This window comes from Bos grunniens, chromosome 21, assembly GCF_055505025.1.
Source record: "Bos grunniens cultivar Pamir isolate PY7600 chromosome 21, Bosgru_T2T1.0, whole genome shotgun sequence".
Classification (NCBI taxonomy): Eukaryota; Metazoa; Chordata; class Mammalia; order Artiodactyla; family Bovidae; genus Bos; species Bos grunniens.
In genome coordinates this window covers 65,188,552-65,212,611 of record NC_141185.1, presented here as the reverse complement: position 1 = coordinate 65,212,611, position 24,060 = coordinate 65,188,552, and the positions used below count along the sequence as shown (strand labels likewise).

The 24,060-nt window shown below is 43.0% G+C and overlaps 1 protein-coding gene and 1 long non-coding RNA gene across 3 annotated transcripts; one reads left to right on the top strand and one right to left on the bottom strand.

Moving 5' to 3' along the window:
* Positions 1-1,209: 1,209 nt before the first annotated feature.
* LOC147349830 (uncharacterized) lies at positions 1,210-7,575 on the bottom strand. The gene is made up of 2 exons (XR_015150169.1): positions 3,426-7,575; positions 1,210-1,526 (listed from the first exon to the last, which is right to left on the bottom strand). It is a non-coding gene; the product is annotated as an uncharacterized LOC147349830 (long non-coding RNA).
* Positions 7,576-7,659: 84 nt separating this feature from the next.
* Positions 7,660-16,737, top strand: SELENOS (selenoprotein S). Of its 2 annotated transcripts, XM_086364904.1 has the most exons (7): positions 7,660-7,800; positions 8,438-8,572; positions 10,618-10,724; positions 14,028-14,117; positions 14,219-14,297; positions 15,077-15,183; positions 16,119-16,737. In XM_086364904.1, the coding sequence occupies exons 1-6, from the start codon at positions 7,725-7,727 to the stop codon at positions 15,136-15,138; spliced, it is 549 nt and encodes a 182-aa protein (XP_086221030.1). In that variant the 5' UTR covers positions 7,660-7,724; the 3' UTR covers positions 15,139-15,183; positions 16,119-16,737. The 2 variants fall into 2 exon arrangements, with proteins under 2 accessions (XP_086221030.1, XP_086221029.1); XM_086364903.1 differs by lacking the exon at positions 15,077-15,183.
* Positions 16,738-24,060: the final 7,323 nt, after the last annotated feature.

Below are 24,060 nucleotides of genomic sequence, written 5' to 3'. Positions count from 1 at the left end.
AGTTATCTCTTAACTTCCTACTTTTGCATTCCAGTACTCTACGATGAAAAGGACATCTTTTTTTGTGTGTGTGCGTGTTAGTTCTAGAAAGTCTTATAGGTCTTCATAGAACCATTCAACTTCAGCTTCTTCGGCATTCATGACTGAGGCATAGACTTGGATTACTTTGACATTGACTGATTTGCCTTGGAAATGAAATGAGATCATTCTGTTGTTTTTGAAATTGCACCCAAATAACTGCATCTCAGATTCTTTTGTTGACAATGAGGGCTACCCCATTTCTTATAAGGTATTCTTGCTCCCAGCAATAGATATAATGGTTATCTCAATTAAATTCACCTATTTTGGTCCATTTTAGTTCACTGATTCCTAAAATGGCAATCTTCACTTTTGCCATCTCCTGTTTGACCACTTCCAATTTACCTTGATTCATGGACCTAACATTCCAGGATCCTATGCAATATTTTTCTTTACAGCATTGGACTTTACTTTCACCACCAGACACCTTCACATCTGGGCACTGTTTCCACTTTGGCTCAGCCTCTTCATTTCTTCTGGAGCTGTTTCTCCACTCTTCTCCAGTAGCATATTGGGCACCTACTGACCTGGGGAGTTCATCTTTCAGTGTCATATCTTTTTGTCATTTCATACTGTTCATGGGGTTCTCAAAGCAAGAATGCTGAAGTGGTTTGCCATTCCCTTCTCCAGTGGACCACGTTTTGTCAGAACTCTCTACCATGACCCATCTGTCTACATGGCTGTCCTACATGGCCCAGCTCACAGTTTCATTGAGTTACACAAGGTTGTGATCCATATTATCAACTTGGTTAGTTTTCATTCATTGTGGCTTTCTCTGCCTGTGAGAGATTAAAACTTTCCCTCCCTAAGGTTGGCCATTTCAGGAGATATTTGCAAGATAAGGTCTTTACTTCCTCAACTCCTCTCCTTCTCTGCTCTATAAAAGAACTTAGTATCCAGACCCCCCACTCTCCCATGATGGTTATTCTTCTGGGTAAGGCAAAAGTATGAACAGGGGGCCAGTTGTAAATGTCAAGCCTGAAGACCATCTATGTCCTGCTTCAATAAGAGGAGAAACAGCAAGGACAGGGGGAATAAAATTCCTACTTCTGTTGTATTAAGGGAGACCCCCTCCAGGGCCCCAAAAGTGGGCCGTTGTCTCACCAGAAAAGAATTGTCTGAGGAGAAATGTGCTGATAGAAGGAAGAGACTTTATTGGAATTGGCACCCAGGTGGAGAGCAGCAGGGTAAGGGAACCCAGGAGAACTGCTCTGCCACGTGGCTTGCAGTTTTGGGTTTATGGTGATGGGATCCATCTCCAGGTTGTCTTTGGCCAATCATTCTGACTCAAGAGTCCTTCCTGGTGGTGCATTCATTGCTCAGCCAAGACGGATGCCAGCAACAAAGATTCTGGGAAGTGGTCAGACATGTGGTGTCTCCTTTTGACTTTTCCCCAACTCCTCCAGTTGGTGGTGGCTTATTAGTTCCATGTTCCTTACCAGGACCTCCTGTCAAAAGACAATCCATGCAAGTGGTTACTATGGTGCCTGGCCAGGATGGGCGGTTTCAGTCAGCGTGCTTCCCCTAACAACTCCCCCCTGAGAGACTTCAAACTCAAGATACTTCTTGGGAATTGGGGCAGAGGTCTCTTTCTTCTGTAAATTTTTCCTGCTGTGCATGGGCATAGACCTGCCTAGCAGAGCAGAAGTCTCTCTCTACCTGATCTAAGTTGAGGTGTTCTGTATCTGAAACCCTTGTAGTAACATCAGTTTGGTTTGGAACTGTTGGAACCTGTTGGGAGATAAACTTTGTAAGGAGTTGGAGTATACAGGGGCTCAATAGGAGTCCTAATAAGATAGTTATCGCTGGACCCAGAAATGGCAGGAGCCAAGAAGGGAAAGAAGGAGAACTCCATACACCTGTTGAGTTTATATCCAAGATTTCTGTGGCCTGTTCCAAAAGCCCCTTGATATCTTCTTGGACCCACCCAGACTGGTTATAATAAAAACAGCATTCTTCCTTTAGATAGAGACAAGTGCCACTCTGCCCTGCAGTCAGTAAATCCAGAGTCCAAAGATTTTGTAGGACCATTGTGGCTAGGGACCCTAACCAGGATTGTAGATGTTGGAGGGTCCTTGTAGCTTTTTCTATGGACACAGCAGTGTTGGTAGAAAGCTGCTGAAATTTATATAGAGCAGTTCCCTCAGTGGCAGCTCCTGTCAAACCAGAAGTCAGCCCTAATGCCAAAAAAGGGGGCTAAGTACCACTGCATGACATAACCTCTAGTGGGTAATAGTGGTGGAGGCAAGGAGGTATTATTCCAGGCCAGATCTATGTACAGCATGTACAACACACCCCAGAGGGCAAGCTCCTGTCCAAAAAGGTGGCAGGGATAAACAAGCTTTATCCCCACATATGAAGTAGACACTATGACTGGATTCAAGCTGGGCAACAAAACAACCTTACCAAAGAGGGACAGGGTTTCCATCTGCCTTACAACTAGAACAAGGGCAGTCCTTTAGCAGCTGGGAGGAGACCATCACAATACTTGCTGCAAAACCACAGCAGTGAGGGCATTTAGGAAGGGGTTCAAGTGTTGTGAGGCATCCTGGGATCTGTCCTCAAGGTAGAGAGTATTTTGTTTAGGTTCCCACCATAGGGTTATGTTTTCAGCTGTGGGGACCCCTACAAGGGAATGACAGGGGTCAGAGTTACCTGTCTGATTTAGAAATTAGAATGATCAGGTGTGGTTTTTGGTTGTCCAGAACAAAACATGGCTTTTTGAGACTGGTTAATGGCAACTGAGGAGAGCCTCATGCTCATGGATAGGTATAGCATGTCAGTTCTGCCAGAACTTCTAATCCCCAGGCTTTGGGCTAAATCATAATACCCTAGAGCAATTCCTAGATCCCAGTTTTCTCCATCAGTTCTGACACTGAAGGTTATCCCACATTGTGAGTTGTCCAGATTTCCCACAGACACCCCTGTTGGGGAGTCACTTTTAAGACAGACAGGGAAGGTCACTTGGGGAATGTCAGTCAAGAGAGAAAATAAGGGCCTGAGTGGGATTGCAGATGTTATCATGGGAGTAAATAAAAACAGCTGTTGCTGATACCAAGGCATGAAGTTTTTCTCCCCTTTTACCCAAAAGGCCATGCGATGACCAGATGGGGTACACTGGGTGACAGCATGTAGCTGGGCTGGAATGGTGGGCCAATGATACCCTGGGATAGGTTGGACATATCCCCAACTTCTGCTGCTAATGCAGATTCAGCAAGGGGCAGTTACACTGAGTCAAGAAGCAGTGTGGTTTTCAAGCATATATGCATCATTAAGGGAGAAGTTAATAGCTGTGCAGGAAGGCATGATAAGAAAGAGGAGAAACATCATAAGATGCATTGACTTACCTGAGGGAGATTTGATGGTGTTCCACGTGAACAGCAGTCTTCAACAGGTTCACAGGAATAGTTGTCCTCTGCTTTTAGAGTCCCAGTCCCCATCTCTCCCTCCTGTAAGGCCATAGGGTTTTATTCTAGAATTGTGGACCCAGGCAGATAGACCCTTCACTTTTACAGCAGTTGAGGTTACTAGGACAACTTGATATGGCCCTGTCCAATTCTCAGACATCTGGCTTGGACTCCCTTTCTCTTGCCAGGTCTTTACTAATACTTGGTCCCCCAGCTCTACTTGGGGTTTGTTTAAGTCCTCCTGTGGTCTAGGAAGACCTTTATCCATATCACAGTTCTTGTTGAAACCTTCCCAGGTCAATTGCATGTTTTAGGAGTTCATTGGTGTCCTCATTAAAAAAAAAAAAAAATCAGAAGTTAAGAATGGACGTCTATATATCATTTCATAAGGGCTTAATAGTGGCCATTTAGGGGCTGCCTGTACCCTCATGAGGGCTATTGGTAGGATATGGGTCCATTTATTACGTGTTTCTTGACATAATGCAGCCATAGCCCTTTTAAGAGTCTGGTTGGCTCTCTTCACCTTCCCTGAGAGGAGGGCATGGCAACCCACTCCAGTATTCTTGCCTGGAGAATCCCTATGGACAGAGGAGCCTGAAGGACTACAGTCCATGGGGTCGCAAAGAGTTGGACATGACTGAGTGACTAAGCACAGCATACCTTCCCTGAGGCTTGAGGCTGCCATGATGTGTGGAGGTGATATTTCATTCCTAAGCATATGGCCAGGTTCTGGGATATCATGGCTGTAAATGAGGGCCCATTGTCCCTCTGAAGTGATCAAGGCAGCCCAAAGGTAGGCACTATTTCCTTTAGCAGAGCTTTACAGACTTCTGCAGCTCTCTATGTCCTGGTAGGGAATGCTTCAATCCATCCTGTGAATGTGTCATTAAAGGCTAGCAAATAAGAGAACCTATGACCTAAATTATACCCCTTGCAATAATACAGAGGAAATGACAAATAGATTCAATGGATTTGATCTGATAGAGTGTCAGAAGAACTATGGATGGAGGTTAGTGACATTGTAGAGGAAGCAGTGATCAAGACCATCCCCAAGAAAAAGAAATGCAAAAAAGGCAAAATGGTGGTCTGAGGAGGCCTTATAAATAGCTGAGAAAATAAGAGAAGTGAAAGGCAAAGGAGAAAAGGAAAGATATACCCACTGGAATGCAGAGTTCCAAAGAATAGCAAGGAGAAAGAAGAAAGCCCTCCTCAGTGATCAGTGCAAAGAAATAGAGAAAAACAATAGAATGGGAAATACTAGAGATCTCTTCAAGAAAATTAGAGCTACCAAGGGAACATATCATTATGGATTGTGGATTATGGATCTAACAGAAGCAGAAGATACTAAGAAGATGTGGCAAGAATTATATAAGAAGAACTATACAAAAAAAGATCTTCAAGACCCAGATAATCATGATGGTGTGATCGCTCACCTAGAGCCAGACATCCTGGAATGCAAAGTCAAGTGGACCTTCGGAAGGAAGCATCACTATGAACAAAGCTAGTGGAGGTGATGGAATTCCAGTTGAGCTATTTCAAATCCTAAAGATGATGTTGTGAAACTGTTGTACTCAATATGCCAGCAAATTTGGAAAACTCAGCAGTGGCCACAAGACTGGAAGAGATCAGTTTCCATTTCAACCCCAAAGAAAGGCAATGCCAAAGAATGCTCAAACTACTGCACAATTGCACTCATCTCACACACTAGCAAAGTAATGCTCAAAATTCTCCAAACCAGACTTCAACAGTACATGAACCATGAACGTCCAGATGTTCAAGCTGGATTTAGAAAAGGCAGAGGAACCAGAGATCAAATTGCTGACATCCTTTGGATCATTGAAAAAGCAAGAGAGTTCCAGAAAAACATCTACTTCTGCTTTATGACTATGCCAAAGCCTTTGACTGTGTAGATCACAACAAACTATGGAAAATTCTTCAAGAGATGGGAATACCAGACTGCCTGACCTGGCTCCTAAAAAATCAGTATGCAGGTCAAGAAGCAACAGTTAGAACTGAACATGGAACAACAGAAGGGTTCCAAATCGGGAAAGGACTATGTAAAGGCTGTATGTTGTTACCCTGCTTATTTAACTTATATGTAGGGTACATCATGTGAAATGTCGGGCTGGATGAAACACAAGCTGGAATCAAGATCGCCAGGAGAAATATCAATAACCTCAGATATGCAGATGATACCACACTTATGGCAGAAAGCAACAAAGAACTAAAGAGCCTCTTTATGAAAATAAAAGAGGAGAGTGAACATGTTGTCTTAAAACTCAACATTCAGAAAACTAAGATCACGGCATCTGGTTCCATCACTTCACAGCAAATAGATGGGGAAACAGTGGAAACAGTGACTTTATTTTGGGGGGGCTCCAAAATCACTGCAGATGGTGACTGCAGCCATGAAGTTAAAAGATGCTTGCTCCTTGGAATAAAAGTTATGACCAACCTAGACAGCGTATTAAAAAGCAGAGACATTACTTTGCCAACAAAGGTCTGTCTAGCCAAAGTTATGGTTTTTCCAGTAGTCATGTATGGATGTGAGAGTTGGACTATAAAGAAAGCTGAGCACTGAAGAATTAAGGCTTTTGAACTGTGGTGTTGAAGAAAACTCTTGAGAGTCCCTTGGACAGCAAGGAGATCCAACCAGACCATCCTAAAGCAAATCAGTCCTGAATATTCATTGGAAGGACTGATGCTGAAGCTAACTCTCCAATACTTTGGCCACATGATGTGAAGAACTTAGTTGTTTGAAAAGACCCTGATGCTGGGAAAGATTGAAGGTGGGAGCAGAAGAGGACAACAGAGGATGAGATGGTTGGATGGCCTCACCTAATCTACGGACAAGAGTTTGAATAAACTCCAGGAATTGGTGATGGACAGGGAGGTCTGGCGTGCTGCAATCCATGGGGTCACAAAGAGTCGGAGATGACTGAGTGACTGAACTGAACTGAACAGGCAGATGGGATTCATTTCCAGGTTGTCTTTGGCCAAGCATTCTGATTCAGAGCCCTTCCTGGTTGCACTCTCATTGCTCAGCAAGATGGATGGCAGCGACAACGATTCTGGGAGGTAGTCGTACACATGGTGTCTCCTTTTGACGTTTCCCAAACTCTTCCCGTTGGTGATGACTTCTTAGTTCCATGTTCTTTACCAGGATCTCCGGTCATAAAACAACTCATGAAAATTGTTGCTATGGTGCCTGGCCAGGGTTGGCAGTTTCAATCAGTGGGCTTCCCCTACACTTCTAAAGGCAAATCAATGGGTCTTCACAGTCTTAATTGATAAAATCCAGAGTCCTCAATTTCCCAATTTTCTCCAGAAGCCCATTTCTCTTCTCCTGTTTTCTGACACAAGCCTGAAATTGTCGTTCTGTGAGTCTTTTGAGAAACTGCTAGTGAAACCAGCGGTGGAATCCCCCAAGGATACCCCAGGCTCTTGTCTGTGCTCACCAAGGTGGCAGAGCACTCTGAATCAGTCATTATCTGCTCATTATTCTCTTCCTAATCCTCAACCCTTCTTTTGAGACACAGCGGAGTATTTTCACTTTAAATCCTCCTCCAAAATACGCTCAAGGTCAAATTCCATAGAGGGTGCTTAAGGTAGGGCTCCAAGAGAGGGGTGGAAGGGTGTGGAGGAGGGCATCGCAGGCAGAGAAAAGACAAAACATTGTTATAAGTAATTGTAATGTCGTATAATACTTAGTAATTATTGATTCAAGGCGTGTTGGAGCCATTGTTAACGCTAATTCTTTCCCAAGAGGTTTTGATTCTGGAGGAGAGAACGGCGGGGGGTTAGCGGGGACTTTCCCAACTCTGAAAGGTAACAGAGGCAGCGGAAGGGGTACGCTGGAACCCGCAACAGCAGGGAGTTGCCAATCTGCGAAGTCCCAGTTGCTTAAGGTGCCAGCGAGCACGGGAGTGGACGCAAATCCTATTTGCCCAAGGTAACGTCTTGAGACCTCGGTGTCCAATCAGTACGAGAGTAAATATCCGACGCGGCGCAGGGTGTAAGGCGCCCCTCGGGCTCCCGGTGCCGCCCCGGAGGGCTCAGCCCGCCTCGGCCACGCCCTCGAGGCGTTTCCAGGCGTCCGGGCCGGTTAGCCACCCGATTGGCCGGGAGGCCGGAAACCCGGCCCCGGGCGCCACGTGTACTAGGGGCCTGCCGGAAGGCGAAGGCCGGCGCTGACTCGGCGGGCGTGTGCGGCGCGGGTCTGGCCGGGGCTGCGTCGCCATGGAGCGGGACGGGGATCAGCTGTCCGCGCGGCCCACCCTCGAGACCGAGGGGCTGCGTTTCCTTCACGTCACGGGTGAGTGGGCGCGCGCCGCGGGCCGCGGGGCCGCGTCCTCATCGCCGGCTCGTCGCCATGTTCAGTGAGTAGTTCTCCACGGCGCTGTGGGCTGGGCCGGCCGGAGGCCAGACGCGGCCGGTACCAGCAGGCCTGGGCGGTGGGCCGAAGGCGCGCGCGGAGGCTCGCCCGGAGCCCGGCTTCCCTGGGCTTTGCTGTCGGCCCTTGTTTGCCCGAGTCCTTTATCTCGCGCGACACAGGCGGTTCAAGCCCTTCCGGGTCGCGGTTTACTGGGCTCACAGGGTCCTTGACGTTTGCCGCCAAGCCGCGCTTCCCCCACCACCGCGCCCTTGCGCACGCCCCCAAACTCTGCCCTGTGCCAGCCCCCCGCGGCTACCCTTTTCCGTACGTTGCCTGGATCGTTAAAGCCCTTCCCTTCCTGATTCGGACACACTCCGTCATCCTTCAAAACCCGGCTGACGTGCCCCGCCTGCCCCGGGGTTGCCCCTCCGATTCCCCAGAGGGCTGAGAAGCACCTTCTAAGGGATCCCTGGATTGTACTTCTCGCTGCTTTAACTACCTTCTTAGGAAGTCTTCCGCTAGGAAAGCTCGGTGGAAGTGTCATTTTTAGTTTCTTGAAAACTTTTATTTTTTTCAGTGGGCTCCCTGCTGGCCACTTACGGCTGGTACATCGTCTTCAGCTGCATCCTTCTCTACGTGGTGTTTCAGAAGCTTTCCACCCGGTTGAGGGCCTTGAGGCAGAGGCACTTAGATCAAGCTGCCGCTGCTCTGGGTTAGTATGTGTGTGTTTGTGTGTATGAGCATGTGCGCGCGTGTACACTCAGTTGTGTCCGAGTCTTTGGGGCCATGGACTGTAGCCTGCCAAGCTCCTCTGTCCATGGGATTTTCCAGGGAAGAGGACTGAAGGCGTGGCTTTACCCGTACTTATTGTAGTATTTATAAGTTAGTCTATTGTTACGAGTAAGAGGTATCAGTCTAATCCGTGTGGGAGGTAAACTGAAGTTGATTTTGGTGAATTGCAGTAGTGTGTTTTTTTTTAATTTCAGAGTTTTTGATGGGGTGAAAAACCTGCTTAATGATGTGTAGAACACCCTCTGCTTGCATCATTCTTTATTTACAGGAGAGAGTAAAATGAAAACGTCAAAGCTTCTGCATACTTATGGGTGTGCCTACTAACTCTCAGTTATCTCTAGAACCCTAGTGAGTGACAGGAAACTCAGCCTTAGTTCCTCACATCCACTGCATTCTGCTTTTCAAAACTTACTCATCAGACCTGATGGCAGATTTACACATGGCTGTTTAAAAAACTCATTCCCTCTAAAACAGCCTTTTAACTTGTTAGAAGTTACAGTTTCTGAGAACATAGTCAAAAGAAATGTTCAGTATTTTGATAATAGTAGTATAATTAAATAAATGCTAATCGTCAGTGATCCGAGTCACCACAGTTATGAAGCTGGGGAAGAAACAAACATCATAACATAATAGTAGTCATTAGCAGAAGGACCTAAAAAATTCCTTTACTCTCCTCTCCCATGAAACCCTGTGGTCCTTCCATCATCTCAGTATTTTTGGTTGTTGGCTGTATATCCCAAAAAACAAAGTACAATTGTAAATCTTGCTTAAGTTGTGGGATAATGTGACGTGGGTGAGGTTAGAGAACAGCTTCAGTCACCTGGTACAGCCGTTGCTGTCACTGTGATCTGCTGACAGCTGAGGAGTGGATTTATAATATAATGGGATGGGCGTCTCAGAAGAGTTTGTTTTAAGGAAGCGTTGCACAAAGTAAATGTGCAGTGAAAGGTGTACTTTGTGTTGTACAATTTTGTTAGGAAAATTAGGTTTAAAAAATCCACACATAATTTCTTTTTTTCTAAGAATAAAACAGCAATTTCAAATGTTGTTACAATTCACATTTCTATAAAGTAGAACTATAGTTTCATTTTTAAAAGTAAAGCTCTGTTCGTCTCTGCCACCACACAAACCCACACCCACCCAGCCATACCTATTTTGTGTTCTGTTGTACGTGCATTCAGTTAAATGACCTTTTTTCCATTGCTTTTTACTGTCTGTAGGTAATGGTGATCCCATATCCTTTGGATGGTGCTGGTGTGAACATAGTAGTTGTAGTTTGTTTCTTTGTTTAGAAAATTAGTCACACTACTGTGTAGTTCCCCTTAGTGCTCCTTAAACACAGTGGTCTGCATAAAACAGAAAACTTGATTGTGTTTTTGGGTAATTTGCTTTGTTGTATAAACCAGATAAAAATAAATATCTGGGGCGGTCATTTCTATTAACGCTAGTTGGCAGAATTTTTCTTTTCTGTAGAAACAAGAATAGAATACCTAAATACCTTTCCCTTTTTCTGGTATATATCTAGACTAATTAGGTGATAGCTAATGATCAGAAAACTTGCTTTCCCTTGGTTATTTCTATAATTCTGGTCAGTCTAGAGGCTGGGAGTTAGGAGGTATCCTGGATGTGAAATCAAATTTCGCTGTGGCTGCCGCACCACTTATATTTGAATCATAGGGCCCAGGCCAGATTCTCTGAATTGGGATTGCTCAGAGAGCCCAGAAATCTGTTGTGAACAGAGATTTCTGATGCTGTAAGTATTTTAACAAGGACTCTGAACTGAGGCTATGTGATAGTCTCCTTCCCCTTTAGGCAGTAATTAAATACATGCAGAAGGATAGACTTACTCATGTTAAAAAAGGTTTTTGTATTGTTTGATTTCTGTACACTTCTAATATAGATCTCAAGAGTTTCCATTTTATATTTTACAAAGTGCTTTATTCCAATTTTTTTCTGCCTTTTCAGAACCTGATATTGTTGTTAAACGACAGGAGGCTTTAGCAGCTGCTCGTTTGAAAATGCAAGAAGAATTAAATGCACAAGTTGAAAAGCATAAAGAGAAATTAAGACAGGTATGTACTGGTTTTAATTTGAGTACATGATATTTGAGGTTTAGTTGGTAAAAGTGTGTATGTGTGTGCATGCACTCACATTATGGTGGGTAAAGGGAACAGTTTTAGGCTGAATCATTTCCACTTAGCTAAGTATTGCTCAGCATGTTTTACTTGTGTAATTTCTTAATGTTCAGGGGTGAAATGCTCTTAAATAATTACTCTTAAATACTCTTGTATTTATGTTTTTACTTTTAAGTGGTTCCCTTATAGCAGTATTTTGCCCATAAAACCGTGTGCTATGTGCAGGAGCCGTACCACCAGACACAGAACACACATTCAGCATCTTGCTTCATGGTTGGTTTCAAGCTTTGCATCTCACAGGACCTGACTTGGTGGGGCCACTCTTCAGTGGATTAAAGAAGAGCCAGGGGAGGGTGGCAATGGACTCCACCTAGGGTAGAGATGGAGAGCAGAAGATGGAGTTCTGAAAGACTTTTGTTAAACACATGGTTTGGTTGTGGGAGTGATGGGCAGTTCTGGAGGTGATGGGGAGGAAGAACCAGGGGCTACTGTTGAAGTGACCTGAGCAGCCAGGTGGGTTGTGCTGCTCTTCACAGGCGTGAAGTCACACTTACTGTGTTGGCCCCAGTCTGTGTAACTGAAGCAACTAAGTGTAGGCTCCGCTTTCTGGTTTTATTACAGATGTTTCTGGGCCCCTCTTTATCCCCTTATAAGGAAACCAGAGAAGTTGGTCTTCCTGCTGGTCTTGCCTGTGTCTCTGGTATTTCCAGAAAGGAATGCCTTTCTGCCACCGCTGGTGGCTTTTGTTTTCTGCATGGTCATTAGTGCATGGTTGGTATCCACATCGTGGCTGGAGCCCAGAGTGAAAGGACAGAGCGAAGTATTTTAGGTATTTTTCCAGAAATATTTTATTCATATATAAACGCATGCTTATATCATTTTTCCATAGAAATGGCAGCATAATACACATAGATGCTATATTTAAGCAGTTTTATTTTTTGTTTGTTTCTAAAAAAAACTTTAGCAAGTGTTTTAAAGTTTTTAAGAAATATTTAATTGTTTTGTTTCTAGAGCCCAAGAGTAAGTTCAGTTCCTGCTACGTGTCAAAATTAATGACTTGAGGGTCTGACTTTTTTGCGTTAGTAAAACAGCCTGATCATTTACCCAGTTTGCTGATGTAGCTGGGGGGAAAAGCTTTTAAAAGATTGTTTTTAAAAACTGTAATGTGAGCCTCCTAAAATTGGAGAAAGGATAGAAGGCTGTGTTGAGTTTTAAAGTTGTGGTTCTGTATTGTTTGTTCAGTCTCTCAGTCGTGTGTCTGGCTCTTTGCGGCCCCATGGACTGCAGCACGCCAGGCTTCCCTGTCCTTCACCATCTCTGGGAGTTTGCTCAAACTCATGTCTGTTGAGTCAGTGATGCCATCCAACCATCTCATCCTCTGTCGTCCGTTTCCTCCTACCTTCAATCTTTCCCAGCATCAGAGTCTTTTCCAGTGAGTCAGTTCTTCGCATCAGGTGGCCAAAGTATTGGAGCTTCAGCTTCAGCATCAGTCCTTCCAATGAATATTCAGGACTGATTACCTTTAGGATTGACTGGTTTGTTCTCCTTGCTGTCCACAGGACTCAGAAGAGTCTTCTCCAGCACCACAGTTTGAAAGCATCTATTCTTTGCTACTCAGCCAATTTTATTGTCCAACTCACATCCGTACATGACTGCTGGAAAAAGCATAGCTTTGATTATGGACCTTTGTTGGCAAAGGAATCTCTCTGCTCTGAAATACACTGGCTAGGTTGGTCAAAGCTTTTCTTTCAGGGAGCAAGCATCTTTTCATTTCATGGATACAGTCACTGTCCACAGTGTTTTCGGAGCCCACGAAAATACGGTCTATTACTGTTTCCATTGTTTTCCCATCTGTTTGCCATGAAGTGATGGGACTGGATGCCATGATCTTCGTTTTTCAGTGTTAAGTTTTAAGCCAGCTTTTTCACTGTCCTCTTTCACCTTCATCAAGAGGCTCTTGATGCTTTCTGCCATTAGGGTGGTGTTATCTGCATATATGAGGTTATTGATATTTCTCCTGGCAATCTTGATTCCAGCTTGTGCTTATTCAGCCTAGCATTTCCCATGATGTACTTTGCATAGAAATTAAATAAGCGGGGTGACGTATCTCCTTGATGTACTCCTGTCCCAGTTTTGGACCAGACCATTGTTTATGTCTGATTCTATCTTTCTTGACCTGCATACAGGCTTTACAGGACGCAGGTAAGGTGGTCTGGTATTCCCGTCTCTTTAAGAATTTTCCAGTTTGTGATCTGCACAGTCACAGACTTTAGTGTAGTCAACGTGGTTCTGTATACTTAAGAAAAGTAACAGTCTTCCTGTCTCATAGTTCAGTCAGCTCTCTTGTATGTGGTCTCAGAATTTGTCACTGATGTACCATTCTGGTGTTTTCCATGTTGGCTATAAACATAAAACAGCTTTCAGATTAAGAAGCAGTTTCTTCCTTAACCTCCTGTACTTGCTGACAGTGAAGGCATGAAGGGACAGGCATTTGGGTTTAGCAGTGATGGACCCTGAACCATTGAGAAATTTCTGGATATGTGCTTTCTAAGGCATCCTCTTGCATATCTTTGTGGCATCGCAGTTTAATCGGAACCAGAATGAACTGAAGCTTGGGTTTGGATTGCATCAGGAACTGAGAGAGTTAGTGACCTTTGTGCACTCGTGAGTTGCAGTACCCAGTTGTTCAAGGAGTGGGAAGCAAAGGTGAAGACTTCGGGCGCTGTATTTCCCTCCTGTTCACTGCTCAAGGTTTCTCAGGTGCTCATTGTTGGACATAGTTTTCTACTGAGATTAGTTTTCTCTTATGCTCCCATAGTACCTTACTTGCAGAGAATTCTCAAATTTGCTCTCATTGGTTCCTCACAGCCTTCCAAGTTGAAGGGTTAAGTAACTTTCCTCAGGTGACACAACCAAATAGCAGCAAAGCACACCTGCCAGCCACACCGACCCTTTTCAAGTCAGTGTTCTTCAACATGACCAGAAATGTCTAGTTTAAAAGAAGAATCTGTATTCTTTCTTCTGTGACACTTTTTGCTTTCCTTAATAGTATGGAAAAGCAAAGGATTCTGTATCTGAATTAAACTCACACACCACTAGATGACAGCTACTTTATTAACTGAAGAAAGTGCAGGTGAAACTTTGAAGAACATTTAAATTACAGATTATCAAAAGTATATTTTCTTTGAGAAGGATGACAGCTTATGAATTCATTTTGTATCATGTGCGATTCTTCCTCAGCTTGAAGAAGAAAAAAGGAGACAGAAGATTGAAATGTGGGATAGCATGCAAGAAGGAAAAAGTTATAAAGGAAATACAAGAAAGCCTCAGGTGATGTAGCCTTCAACCTAGTGGACTTATGTTCAAGTAGGTGAAGATTCCTGGAGTAGAATGTCTTAACTAGATTCTTAAGGCTGTATATGTTCAAGCAGGAAGAAGACAGTCCTGGGCCTTCTACTTCATCAGTCATCCCAAAACGAAAATCTGACAGAAAGCCTTTGCGAGGAGGAGGTAAGTATGAAACATTAAAGCATTCTGAACAATAATTGGCTAAATTTACCTGAAACAGGATTCTCTTTTCTTGATTCATTGCCTATAAACTGAGACTAATTCCTAAGTATAGGTTATGAAGATTAAATAAAAGAAACAGATGTAAAACAGCCTTCAGCGGCTAGAAATGACCAGCCTGCTGAACCCTTTATTGCCGCTGACCCTCCAGCAAGGACGTGGGTGCATGTCCTTTTTCCAGGAGGCCTCTGACCTCCTTGGCCTCACAAAAGTTAGCATTTGATAAGCAGTGAAAAAGGAGGTCACTCGAGGCTCTCGGGAAATAATTGGGATGGTTGCAGTTGTATTTTAGTGTTTTTCACTTGATCCCACAGTCCTGTAAGGGGTAAGTTAAGTGAGGCAAGGAGTAGTTTGCCTGTTTTGCATATGAGTGGGTCAAGGGGCCTAGGACACGGGTTTTGGCCTTTCCAGCCAGAGCTGCCTTGTTTCTTACAAATAACTCCTTCAAGGAGGCATGAACAGATAGATATTCATTAAGAGACCTTCTTTGTGCAGTACCCCCAAGCACTCTAGGTGGTACCATAGCAGTGTGTACCATCCCATCCTTGAGGACTTTCACATACTTTTGGGAAGATGGGACTCCCACACAACTGAAAATAAATAACCCTTTGTGATGTGCCAGGAGTTCCTCCTCCATCTGGAGAGAGGGGAGGGCAAAAGCATTAGAATGATTTGGGAAGAAACCAGTTCTAGGCTGAAGATACTTTTTTCTATCTGGGAAGAGGGGTTTTCTCTGGCTAGGTGCCACAGAGGCAGAGGTGTGGCCAACCTCTTAGACGACTGAGGGGAGTCTGTGAAGCCTGCGAGCTCTCTGAAGCCAGGACACAAGGTGGGTTGCCCTTAAAGGCTGGGTTCTGATCTCTTCCTTTGTGTTAGGAACTCAGAGCTGGCTTGTATAGGGGAGTGGTATGTCTGAAAAGAAAATGCTTTTTTAAATCTTTTTCTTGCTTCAGCAAGAAATAATCTTCTAAGGCCATTATGCAGAGCAACAAGTGGTAGTATTCAGGGGACGATTGTAGAAAATGGAATGTATGGTGTGCTGTGTGCATGCCTCTAACATTGCTAGCAATCCAGAGCTGGGGGCTTCGAATGGCCTGTCTTTATAGGCCTTAAAGAACCTGAGGCACAGGGAGTTGGTGACCAAAGATTCTACAGTAAGGAACAAAACCACCTCATTTAAGGTCTTGCTGACTCTAGAGCCTGAGCAGAATGGTCGCCAAATGTCTATTAACTTTAGGAAGTTAATGAGTGGGCAAGGATGAGTGTGGCGGCTGGGGCATGTGGATTTCCCAGTTCTTACTGGTGAAAGCAACCACAAGTTCCATTCGGTTTTGATTTTTATAATTTATTTTCTGTAACTTGAGCAGTTCTTACTTGAATGTACTCGTCTTATTAAGGACTACAGTTAGAAACCTTTATATACTTAAATTTAGCCATCTTGAGAGGCTTTGGGGGCAGATTTTTTGTGTATTTGGTGGAGATTTTCATGTTTTGATAGTTAAAACAGAAGCTGAATGGCTTGTTTTATTCAAGTCAGTTCAGACTGCAATCACATTATAGAAAGTCAGATTAGTATATACAATGCAATATAATGCAGTCACATTATAAAGTTTTTTTGGTCATGTGGTTGCTTAAAGTTTTCTGAAAATGTTTATGAGAGTTTATGAGATTGTATCTCTGCAGTGCTTTGCATATCAGGCTTACGGTCCTCTGTTTGATGTGAAATGTTTCCAACACTGTTTTGCTTCCTTTATCTCATCACAGGTTACAATCCTTTGTCTGGTGAAGGTGGTGGAACCTGTTCCTGGAGACCTGGACGCAGAGGACCCTCATCTGGTGGATGAGGCTAAGAATCTTGTTAGTGTCACTTTTGACATTAGCAAGATGAATCCTTAACCCTCAACTCAATTGTCTTACGCACGCTTTTCACAGTGATTAGCCAGGGGGAGGGGCTTTCTTTCTGTTCTTAACTACACTGATGACTTCAAGGGTTGAAGGCAGCATAGGGTGTGGACATGGCCACTAGGCAGTATTGCAGTTAGTCACGCTGCACTGAAGCCGTCACTGTTCATTGATTTCACAGGTCTTTGTTAGTTGGTAGCTAAGGGCTTCCAGGTGATTGGTGATCTTGGTAAAAGAGACCTGGCAATGATCCTTCAAGTTAAGAGGTCCTGGCTGGTAGGACAGTCTCTGTGACAGCTTGCGTTGAATGATGTCTTCCTTGTAAATGGTGAGCCCACCAGCAAGGATTACTGATGCAGACAGTTGATGGGGTTGTTCTGTAAATTTATATGTACAGAACTGTTTAAAAAAAGAGAGACTGTAAATATTAAAAAAAAAAAAAGAACATTTTCAGTATCTTTATTAAATTTAAAGAAATTTCTTTATGCACTTGAATTTGTCTAACATAATACAGCTTTTTATCATTCATAACCTCCCGTTAATAAAATTTACTTTCTCTTCTCATTATTGCTCACCTCAGTGAGCATGAAAAGTGGGACAGCTGCAGTGGTTTTCAGAGCTGGAGGGCTCCTGGGGGTTTATCCACAAAACCGGACACTTGGAGTTGAGTTTCTGCATTAATAGGGCAAAGAAACATCTTGCCTGTAAGTACCTCAGGGGTCATTGGGGTTTTTGGAAGCCCTGTGAGTCCTCTGTCTCACACTCATTTCTTAAGTCCTTATGCAGAGTCTCTGTGAAGTATGTTATAAAGGGCCAGGTAGTAAAGATTTTAGGCTTGACAGGCGGCACAGTCTATATTTTTTTAATTTTTAAAGAATTATTAAATACATTTAAAAATATTTATCTTACGGGCTAGATTTGTCCTGCCACCTGTAATTTGTTGATCCCTGCTTCATGTCAAGATGATGAGAAAGAATAATGGAAAGTTTTAGACTGGGTTAAAATATTTCATCTAGGTCTGTTAATTTATGTCCAGAGAGATTGATTCCCTGTAGGATATAAATGAACTTTTAAGAGTTCTTCCTTTAAACTATTTTCCTGTAGTTGAAAATACCTAGTTAAGCAGCTATCAACTGTTCATTTTAGAAATAGAAGGCATGTTTCAGTATACTATTAGCTGTGACTTTTCCCTCAAACCTCCTTTTTTCCCCTATAAATTAAGGAAGAAAGGAAGAAACACATAGGAAGAAACGCTGAGTTGTATATACCCACCTTGCATCTGGCAGTATGACTGGTGGTGGAGAGGTGGTGCCATGTGAGTAATTGATCGGGAGATAATAGAAGAGGGAAGGAAACTAACTTGTGTAATAGAGTTTGAAGAGCACTTGCTGTGTGCCGAGCACATACATTTATAGTTAATCCTCACTACAGTCCCGTGAGGTAGGTACTTCTAGTTAACCTTGGTTTTTAGAAACTGTAGCTTAGAGGGTCAACTGGTGCAAGACCCTGATCACTGTAGTCTGTTTTGTCCTTGTGTTCCTGATAGCCAAAGACTGTACAGCCAGGGTCATAGAAAACCAAGCTTGATGTATCTAATGAGACAGCTACCATGTGGCAAAGTGAGTACTTATCAAGTGTTGTGTGCTACAAGTCAAGAGCAGTAAATATTTCAGAAGGGTGGACTGAAGTTGCCAGAGGAGATGGGTCCTGTGCTCCTCTTGAAAGAAGTGGTGCAGAATCTGAGGCCCATGGGGAAGAAGGGATGGGTCAGAAGATAGCTGAACCAGGCAGAACACTGCCTCATGCTGCAGTGGGGGGGCTGCAACTTGGAACTGATGGCAGTAGTCGTGTATTTAAATGATGCATAACCCAGTCCATCCTGATCATGGAGTAACGTTAGTAAGTGGACAAAAGACACACAAACCTTCAGTTGAAACTTTCTGGTGCCTAGAGTTGTGGCCTTGGCCAAAGGCAACTGCTTCTGTTGGAAAGAGGAACTACACCCTCCTCGAGGACCACTCTTACCTATCTTCCTGTTCTCCCCTGTGCTGTTTCTGTTAGCTGCTTCTCAAATATGTCAAGTCTTTATCATAATATAAGCACAAAGCCACATCACATTCACAGAACCCTGATTCCGGCTGGTGCTCTTTGCTATGGAACGAGCTTTGAGTTGTCTCCATTCATCATCTGTTTCTGCCCACCCTCTGCTTAATGCTGCAGATGCTCTTCCTGGATCATCCCGTTTCACACTTCAGTGGAGTTTTTCGTTTCATCTTATTTGACCTGCCAGCAATTGGCCCTTCTTGCAGTTTTCCCTTCTCTTGCCTTCTGAAACACCACACTCTGGGTCTTTACTCCCAAGACAGCTCATCTTCTCTCCTGTGCCAACCCTGCCCAGCACTTCTAGTCTTATTGAATAATTTCCTATACTCTTTCCAATTTCTCTTCCTCCATTTGCTGTTATATTTGGTTCACTAAAGCTCTTCAAGGTGACATGTATCTGATGGATCATTCTTGGCTTTCATCATTTGCAGTAATTGTACACTCCTTGAAAAACTATTCTCAAATTCTGGGGCTCTGCACTTGTCTGGTGTTTTCCTACCTTTCTTGTCAATCTTCTGCTGCTTTTCCTCAACTTTCTGAGCTCTAAATGCTGATATTGAAGTTACAAAAGGCAAAAAGGTAATCAATGTGAGTAGTCCTTGCAGAAACCACAAATGTCTGATGGAGTGATTAGGCAAATTGGTGTTTGTAGCTTGAAACAAAATGTCAGCATAGCGTACCCCAATTCAAATACTGTGTATCAGAAGAACTTGGGAAATGATGTGCTCTGGAAAACTAAAGTCTCAGTCATACCAGTCTGGCACTGAAGAAGATATGATAAACAGCACAGAAATATGTCCTGCCCTCATGGGCCATTCTATCTGTTGGAGGGAGATGAACATCACACAGTTGTTAATACAAAAATAAATGACTGAAGACAGCAAAGGATGGTGGGGTAGAAGGACAAGAGTTCATTCCTTCTTAACAAAAAAAAACAAAATACCAACTAACTGCTGAACAGCCATGATTAATGCTGGAACCTACCAAAAAAGATAACCTACATGCAAAGACAAGCCACAAAATGATACGAGGGGTGCAGTTGCGATAAATCCCATACCCAAAGGGTGGGTAACCCACAACTGGAAAACAGTTGTACCATAGAAGTTCTCCCACTAGAGTGAAAGGTCTGAATCCCACATCAGGATTCTCAGCCTGGGGATCTGGCAATGGAAGCAGGAGCTTCCAGAGAATCTGACTTTGAAGGTCAGCATGCTGTGTCTCAGGGATTCCACAGGACTGAGGGAAACAGAAATTCTACTCTTGGAGGGCACCGAGAGTCTAGTGTGCACCAGAACTTAGGGGAAAAGGAGTGACCGCATAAGAGGCTGGGCCAAGATCTCCAATCTGCTAGTTTTGGAGGGTTTGGAGCAGAGGCAGGGGACAGCTAGGAATAAGAAACTTACAAGTGGAAAGGCTCACTGCTCAGTTCAGTTCAGTTATGTCTGACTCCTTGTGACCCTATGGACTGCAGCATGCCAGGCTTCCCTATCTATCACCAACTCTTGGACCTTGCTCAAACTCATGTCCATTGAGTCAGTGATGGCATCCAACCATTTCATCCTCTGTCGTCCCCTTCTCCTGCCTTCAATCTTTCCCAGCATCAGGATATTTTCTAGTGAGTCAGCTCTTCACATCACATGGCCAAAGTATTGGAGATTCAGCTTCAGCCTCAGTCCTTCCAATGGATATTCAGGACTGATTTCCTTTAGGATTGACTGCTTTGATTTCCTTGCAGTTCAAGGGACTCTCAAGAGTCTTCAACAGTCCAAAACAGATTGCAACACCACAGTTCAAAAGCATCAATTCTTAAGCGCTCAGCTTTCTTTATGGTTCAGCTTTCACATCCATACATGACTACTAGAAAAACGATAGCCTTGACTAGGCGGACCTTTGTTGACAAAGTAATGTCTCTGCTTTTTAATACGCTGTCTAGGTTGGTCATGGCTTTTCTTCCAAGGAATAGGTGTCTTAGTTTCAGGGCTGCAGTCACCATCTGCAGTGGTTTTGGAGTCCAAGAAAATAAAAGTCTTGTCACTGTTTCCCCATCTATTTGCCATGAAGTGATGGGACTGGATGCCATGATGTTAGTTTCCTGAATGTTGAGTATTAAGCCAGTTTTTTAACTCTCCTCTTTAACTTTCACCAAGAGGCTCTTTAGTCCCTTTTTGCTTTCTGCCATAAGGGTGGTGTCATCTGCATATCTGAGGTTATTAATATTTCTCCCCTCAATCTTGATTCCAGCTTGTGCTTCGTCCAGCCCGGCAATTCACATCATGTACTCTGCATATAAGTTAAATAAGCAGGGTGACCATATACAGCCTTGACATATTCCTTTCCCAATTTGGATCAGTTCCATGTTCAGTTCTAACTGTTGCCTCTTGACCTGCATACAGGTTTCTCAGGAGGCAGTTAAGGTGGTTTGGTGTTCCCATCTCTTTAAGAATTTTCCACAGAAAATTTGATGTGTGTGATGTGTGTGTGATCCACACAGTCAAAGGCTTTAGCGTAGTCAATAGAAGAGAAGTTTTTCTGGAACTCTTTTGCTTTTTCTATGATCAAACAGATGTTGGCAATTTGATCTCTGGTTCCTCTGCCTTTTTTTTTTTTAATTTTATTTTATATTTTAACTTTACAATATTGTATTCGTCAACAGTCTCTGGCTGTCTCGTATACAGGGTTATTGTTACCATCTTTCTAAATTCCATATATATGCGTTAGTATACTGTATTGGTGTTTTTCTTTCTGGCTTGCTTCACTCTGTATAATAGGCTCCAGTTTCATCCACCTCATCAGAACTGATTCAAATGTATTATTTTTAATGGCTGAGTAATACTCCATTGTGTATATGTACCACAGCTTTCTTATCCATTCATCTGCTGATGGACATCTAGGTTGCTTCCATGTCCTGGCTATTATAAACAGTGCTGCAATGAACATTGGGGTACATGTGTCTCTTTCAATTCTGGTTTCCTCAGTATGTATGCCCAGCAGTGGGATTGCTGGATCATAAGGCAGTTCTATTTCCAGTTTTTTAAGGAATCTCCACTGCCTTTTCTAAATCCAGCTGACCATCTGGAAGTTCTTGGTTCATGTACTGTTAAAACCTTGCTTGGAGAACTTTGAGCATTACTTTGCTAGTGTGTGAGATGAGTACAGTTGTGTGGTAATTTGAACATTCTTTGGCATTGCCTTTCTTTGGGATTGGAATGAAAACTGAGCTTTTCCAGTCCTGTGGCCACTACTGAGTTTTCCAAATTTGCTGGCATACTGAGTGCAGCACTTTAACAGCATCAACTTTTAGGATTTGAAATAGTTCAGCTGGAATTTCATCACCTCCATTAGCTTTGTTCGTGGTGATGCTTCCTAAGGCCCACTTGACTTCACATTCCAGGTGGTCTGGCTCTAGGTGAGTGATCACACCATCGTGGTTCCCCTCACATTGCTGCTGCTGCTGCTGCTAAGTCACGTCAGGCATGTCCGACTCTGTGCAACCCCATAGATGGCAGCCCACCAGGCTCCTCCGTCCCTAGGATTCTCCAGGCAAGAACACTGGAGTGGGTTGCCATTTCCTTCTCCAAAGCATGAAAGTGAAAAGTGAAAATGAAGTTGCTCAGTCATGTCCAACTCTTAGTGACCCCATGGACTGCAGCCCACCAGGCTCCTCCGTCTGGGATTTTCCAGGCGAGAGTACTGGAGTGGGGTGCCGTCGCCTTCTCCCCATCACACTGCTAGTTCTGATATCTGTATGAGATGATTTCCTGCCTTTATGTTTGCCTTCACCAGTGATCACACCGAGGCAAACATAAAGGCAGGAAATCATCTCATACAGATATCAAAACTAGCAGTGTGAGGAGAGCACAAATACAGGATATTGGAAAACATTTGAAGTTAAACAACCAGCAACTTAAAACAATCTTATTTACATATAGTCCGCTATACCAAATCCTCATGGTCACTGCAAATCAAAAGTCTGAAAGTTACATAGAGAAAAATGATTTCAAACACAACACTAAATCATCAAATCACAAGAGAACAGAGTGAAAAAGGAAGGGAAAAAGACCTATAAAAACAAATCCAAATAAGAAAATGACAGTAGGAACACACACTGAAAATTACCTTAAATGTAAGTGAATTAAAGGCTCCAACCAAAAGACATAGACTGGCTGCATGGATGCAAAAACAAGACCCACATATGTGCTATCTACAAGAGACCCACTTTAGATCTAGGGACAGATACAGACTGAAAGTGAGGGAAGGAAAAAGGCATTCCATGCAAATGGAAATCCCAAGAAAGCTGGAATAGCAATACTCAGATAAAATATACTAGAATGAAGATGTTACAAGAGATAAACAAAGACACTATATAATGATCAAGAAATCAATCCAAGAAGATGATATATCAATCAATATATGCACCCAACATAAAAGCACCCCAAAATATAAGGCAAATACTAAGCCGTAAAAGGAGAAATCAACAGTAAGACAGTAATAGTGGGAACTTAAACATCCTACTTTTCGTCAATGGACAGATCATCTAGACAGAAAATCAATAAGGAAGTGCAAGCCTTAAATGGCACATTGTTCTACCACATTCTGTGTTGGGTATGGGTCTGTAGTCTTCCAAGGAAAAAATTCTCTCTGGGACCAAAGGAACAGTTGCTCAGGTCTTTGCAGGAGTGTAAAGCTTTAGTAAAAGTCAGGAAGTATAGGGACAGCTTCTAGCCCAGACACCAGAAGGGTAGGAAGAGACCCACATACAGCTTTTAAGATGTTCTATATACCTTTTGACCTGTTATACTACAAATAGTTTTGGCATAAGATTCATTAGGTCAGTTTGTCTCCCTTAGATCTTGTGACAAAGGCCGGTCACCTGACAACATCCAGTAACTTTTTCCTATGACTCCAATGTTACAAATTAACCAGCTCCCTAGCTCCTATTTCTGATGTGGGTGAATGGCCGTAAATTCGAAACAGCCATAAATTCTAGGATATGTACGACTACATGACTGGGCCTGTGGACTCCTTATCCACCTGCCTAAGAAATTCTATCAAGGTTAGACTAGATAGACTAATTGATACTTATAAAGCATTCTGTCCAAAAGCAGCAGAATGCACATACTTCTCAAATGCACATAGAACAGTCTCCAGAATTGACCACATGCTGAGCACAAAGCTAGTGTCAGTAAATTTAAGAAAATTGAAATCCCACCAAGCGACTTTTCCAACCACAAGATTAAACTACAAGAAAAAAAAAACCACACAAACATGTGAAGGCTAAACAATACGATTAAACAACCAATGAGTCAAAGAAAGAGGAAATAAAAAGTACCTAGAGACAAATGAAAATAAAAGTATAATGATCCAAGCTTATGGGATGTGGCAAAAGCAGTTCTAAGAGGAAAGTTTATAGCAATGTAATCTTAACTCTGGAAACAAGAAAAATCACAAACAACCTAATCTTACACTTAAGCAACTAGAAAGATGAATAAACAAAACTCCAAGTTAGAAGAAGAAAGCATAAAGATCAGACCAGAAATAAATAGAAATGACCAAAAAAAGATAGAAAAAATCAATGAAAGTGAGACCAGGTTATTTGAAAACAAACAAAACTGATAAACATTTAGGAAGACTCATAAAGAAAATAAAGGGAGAGGGCTCAAATCAACATAATTAGAAATTAAAAGAAGTTAAAATTGACACC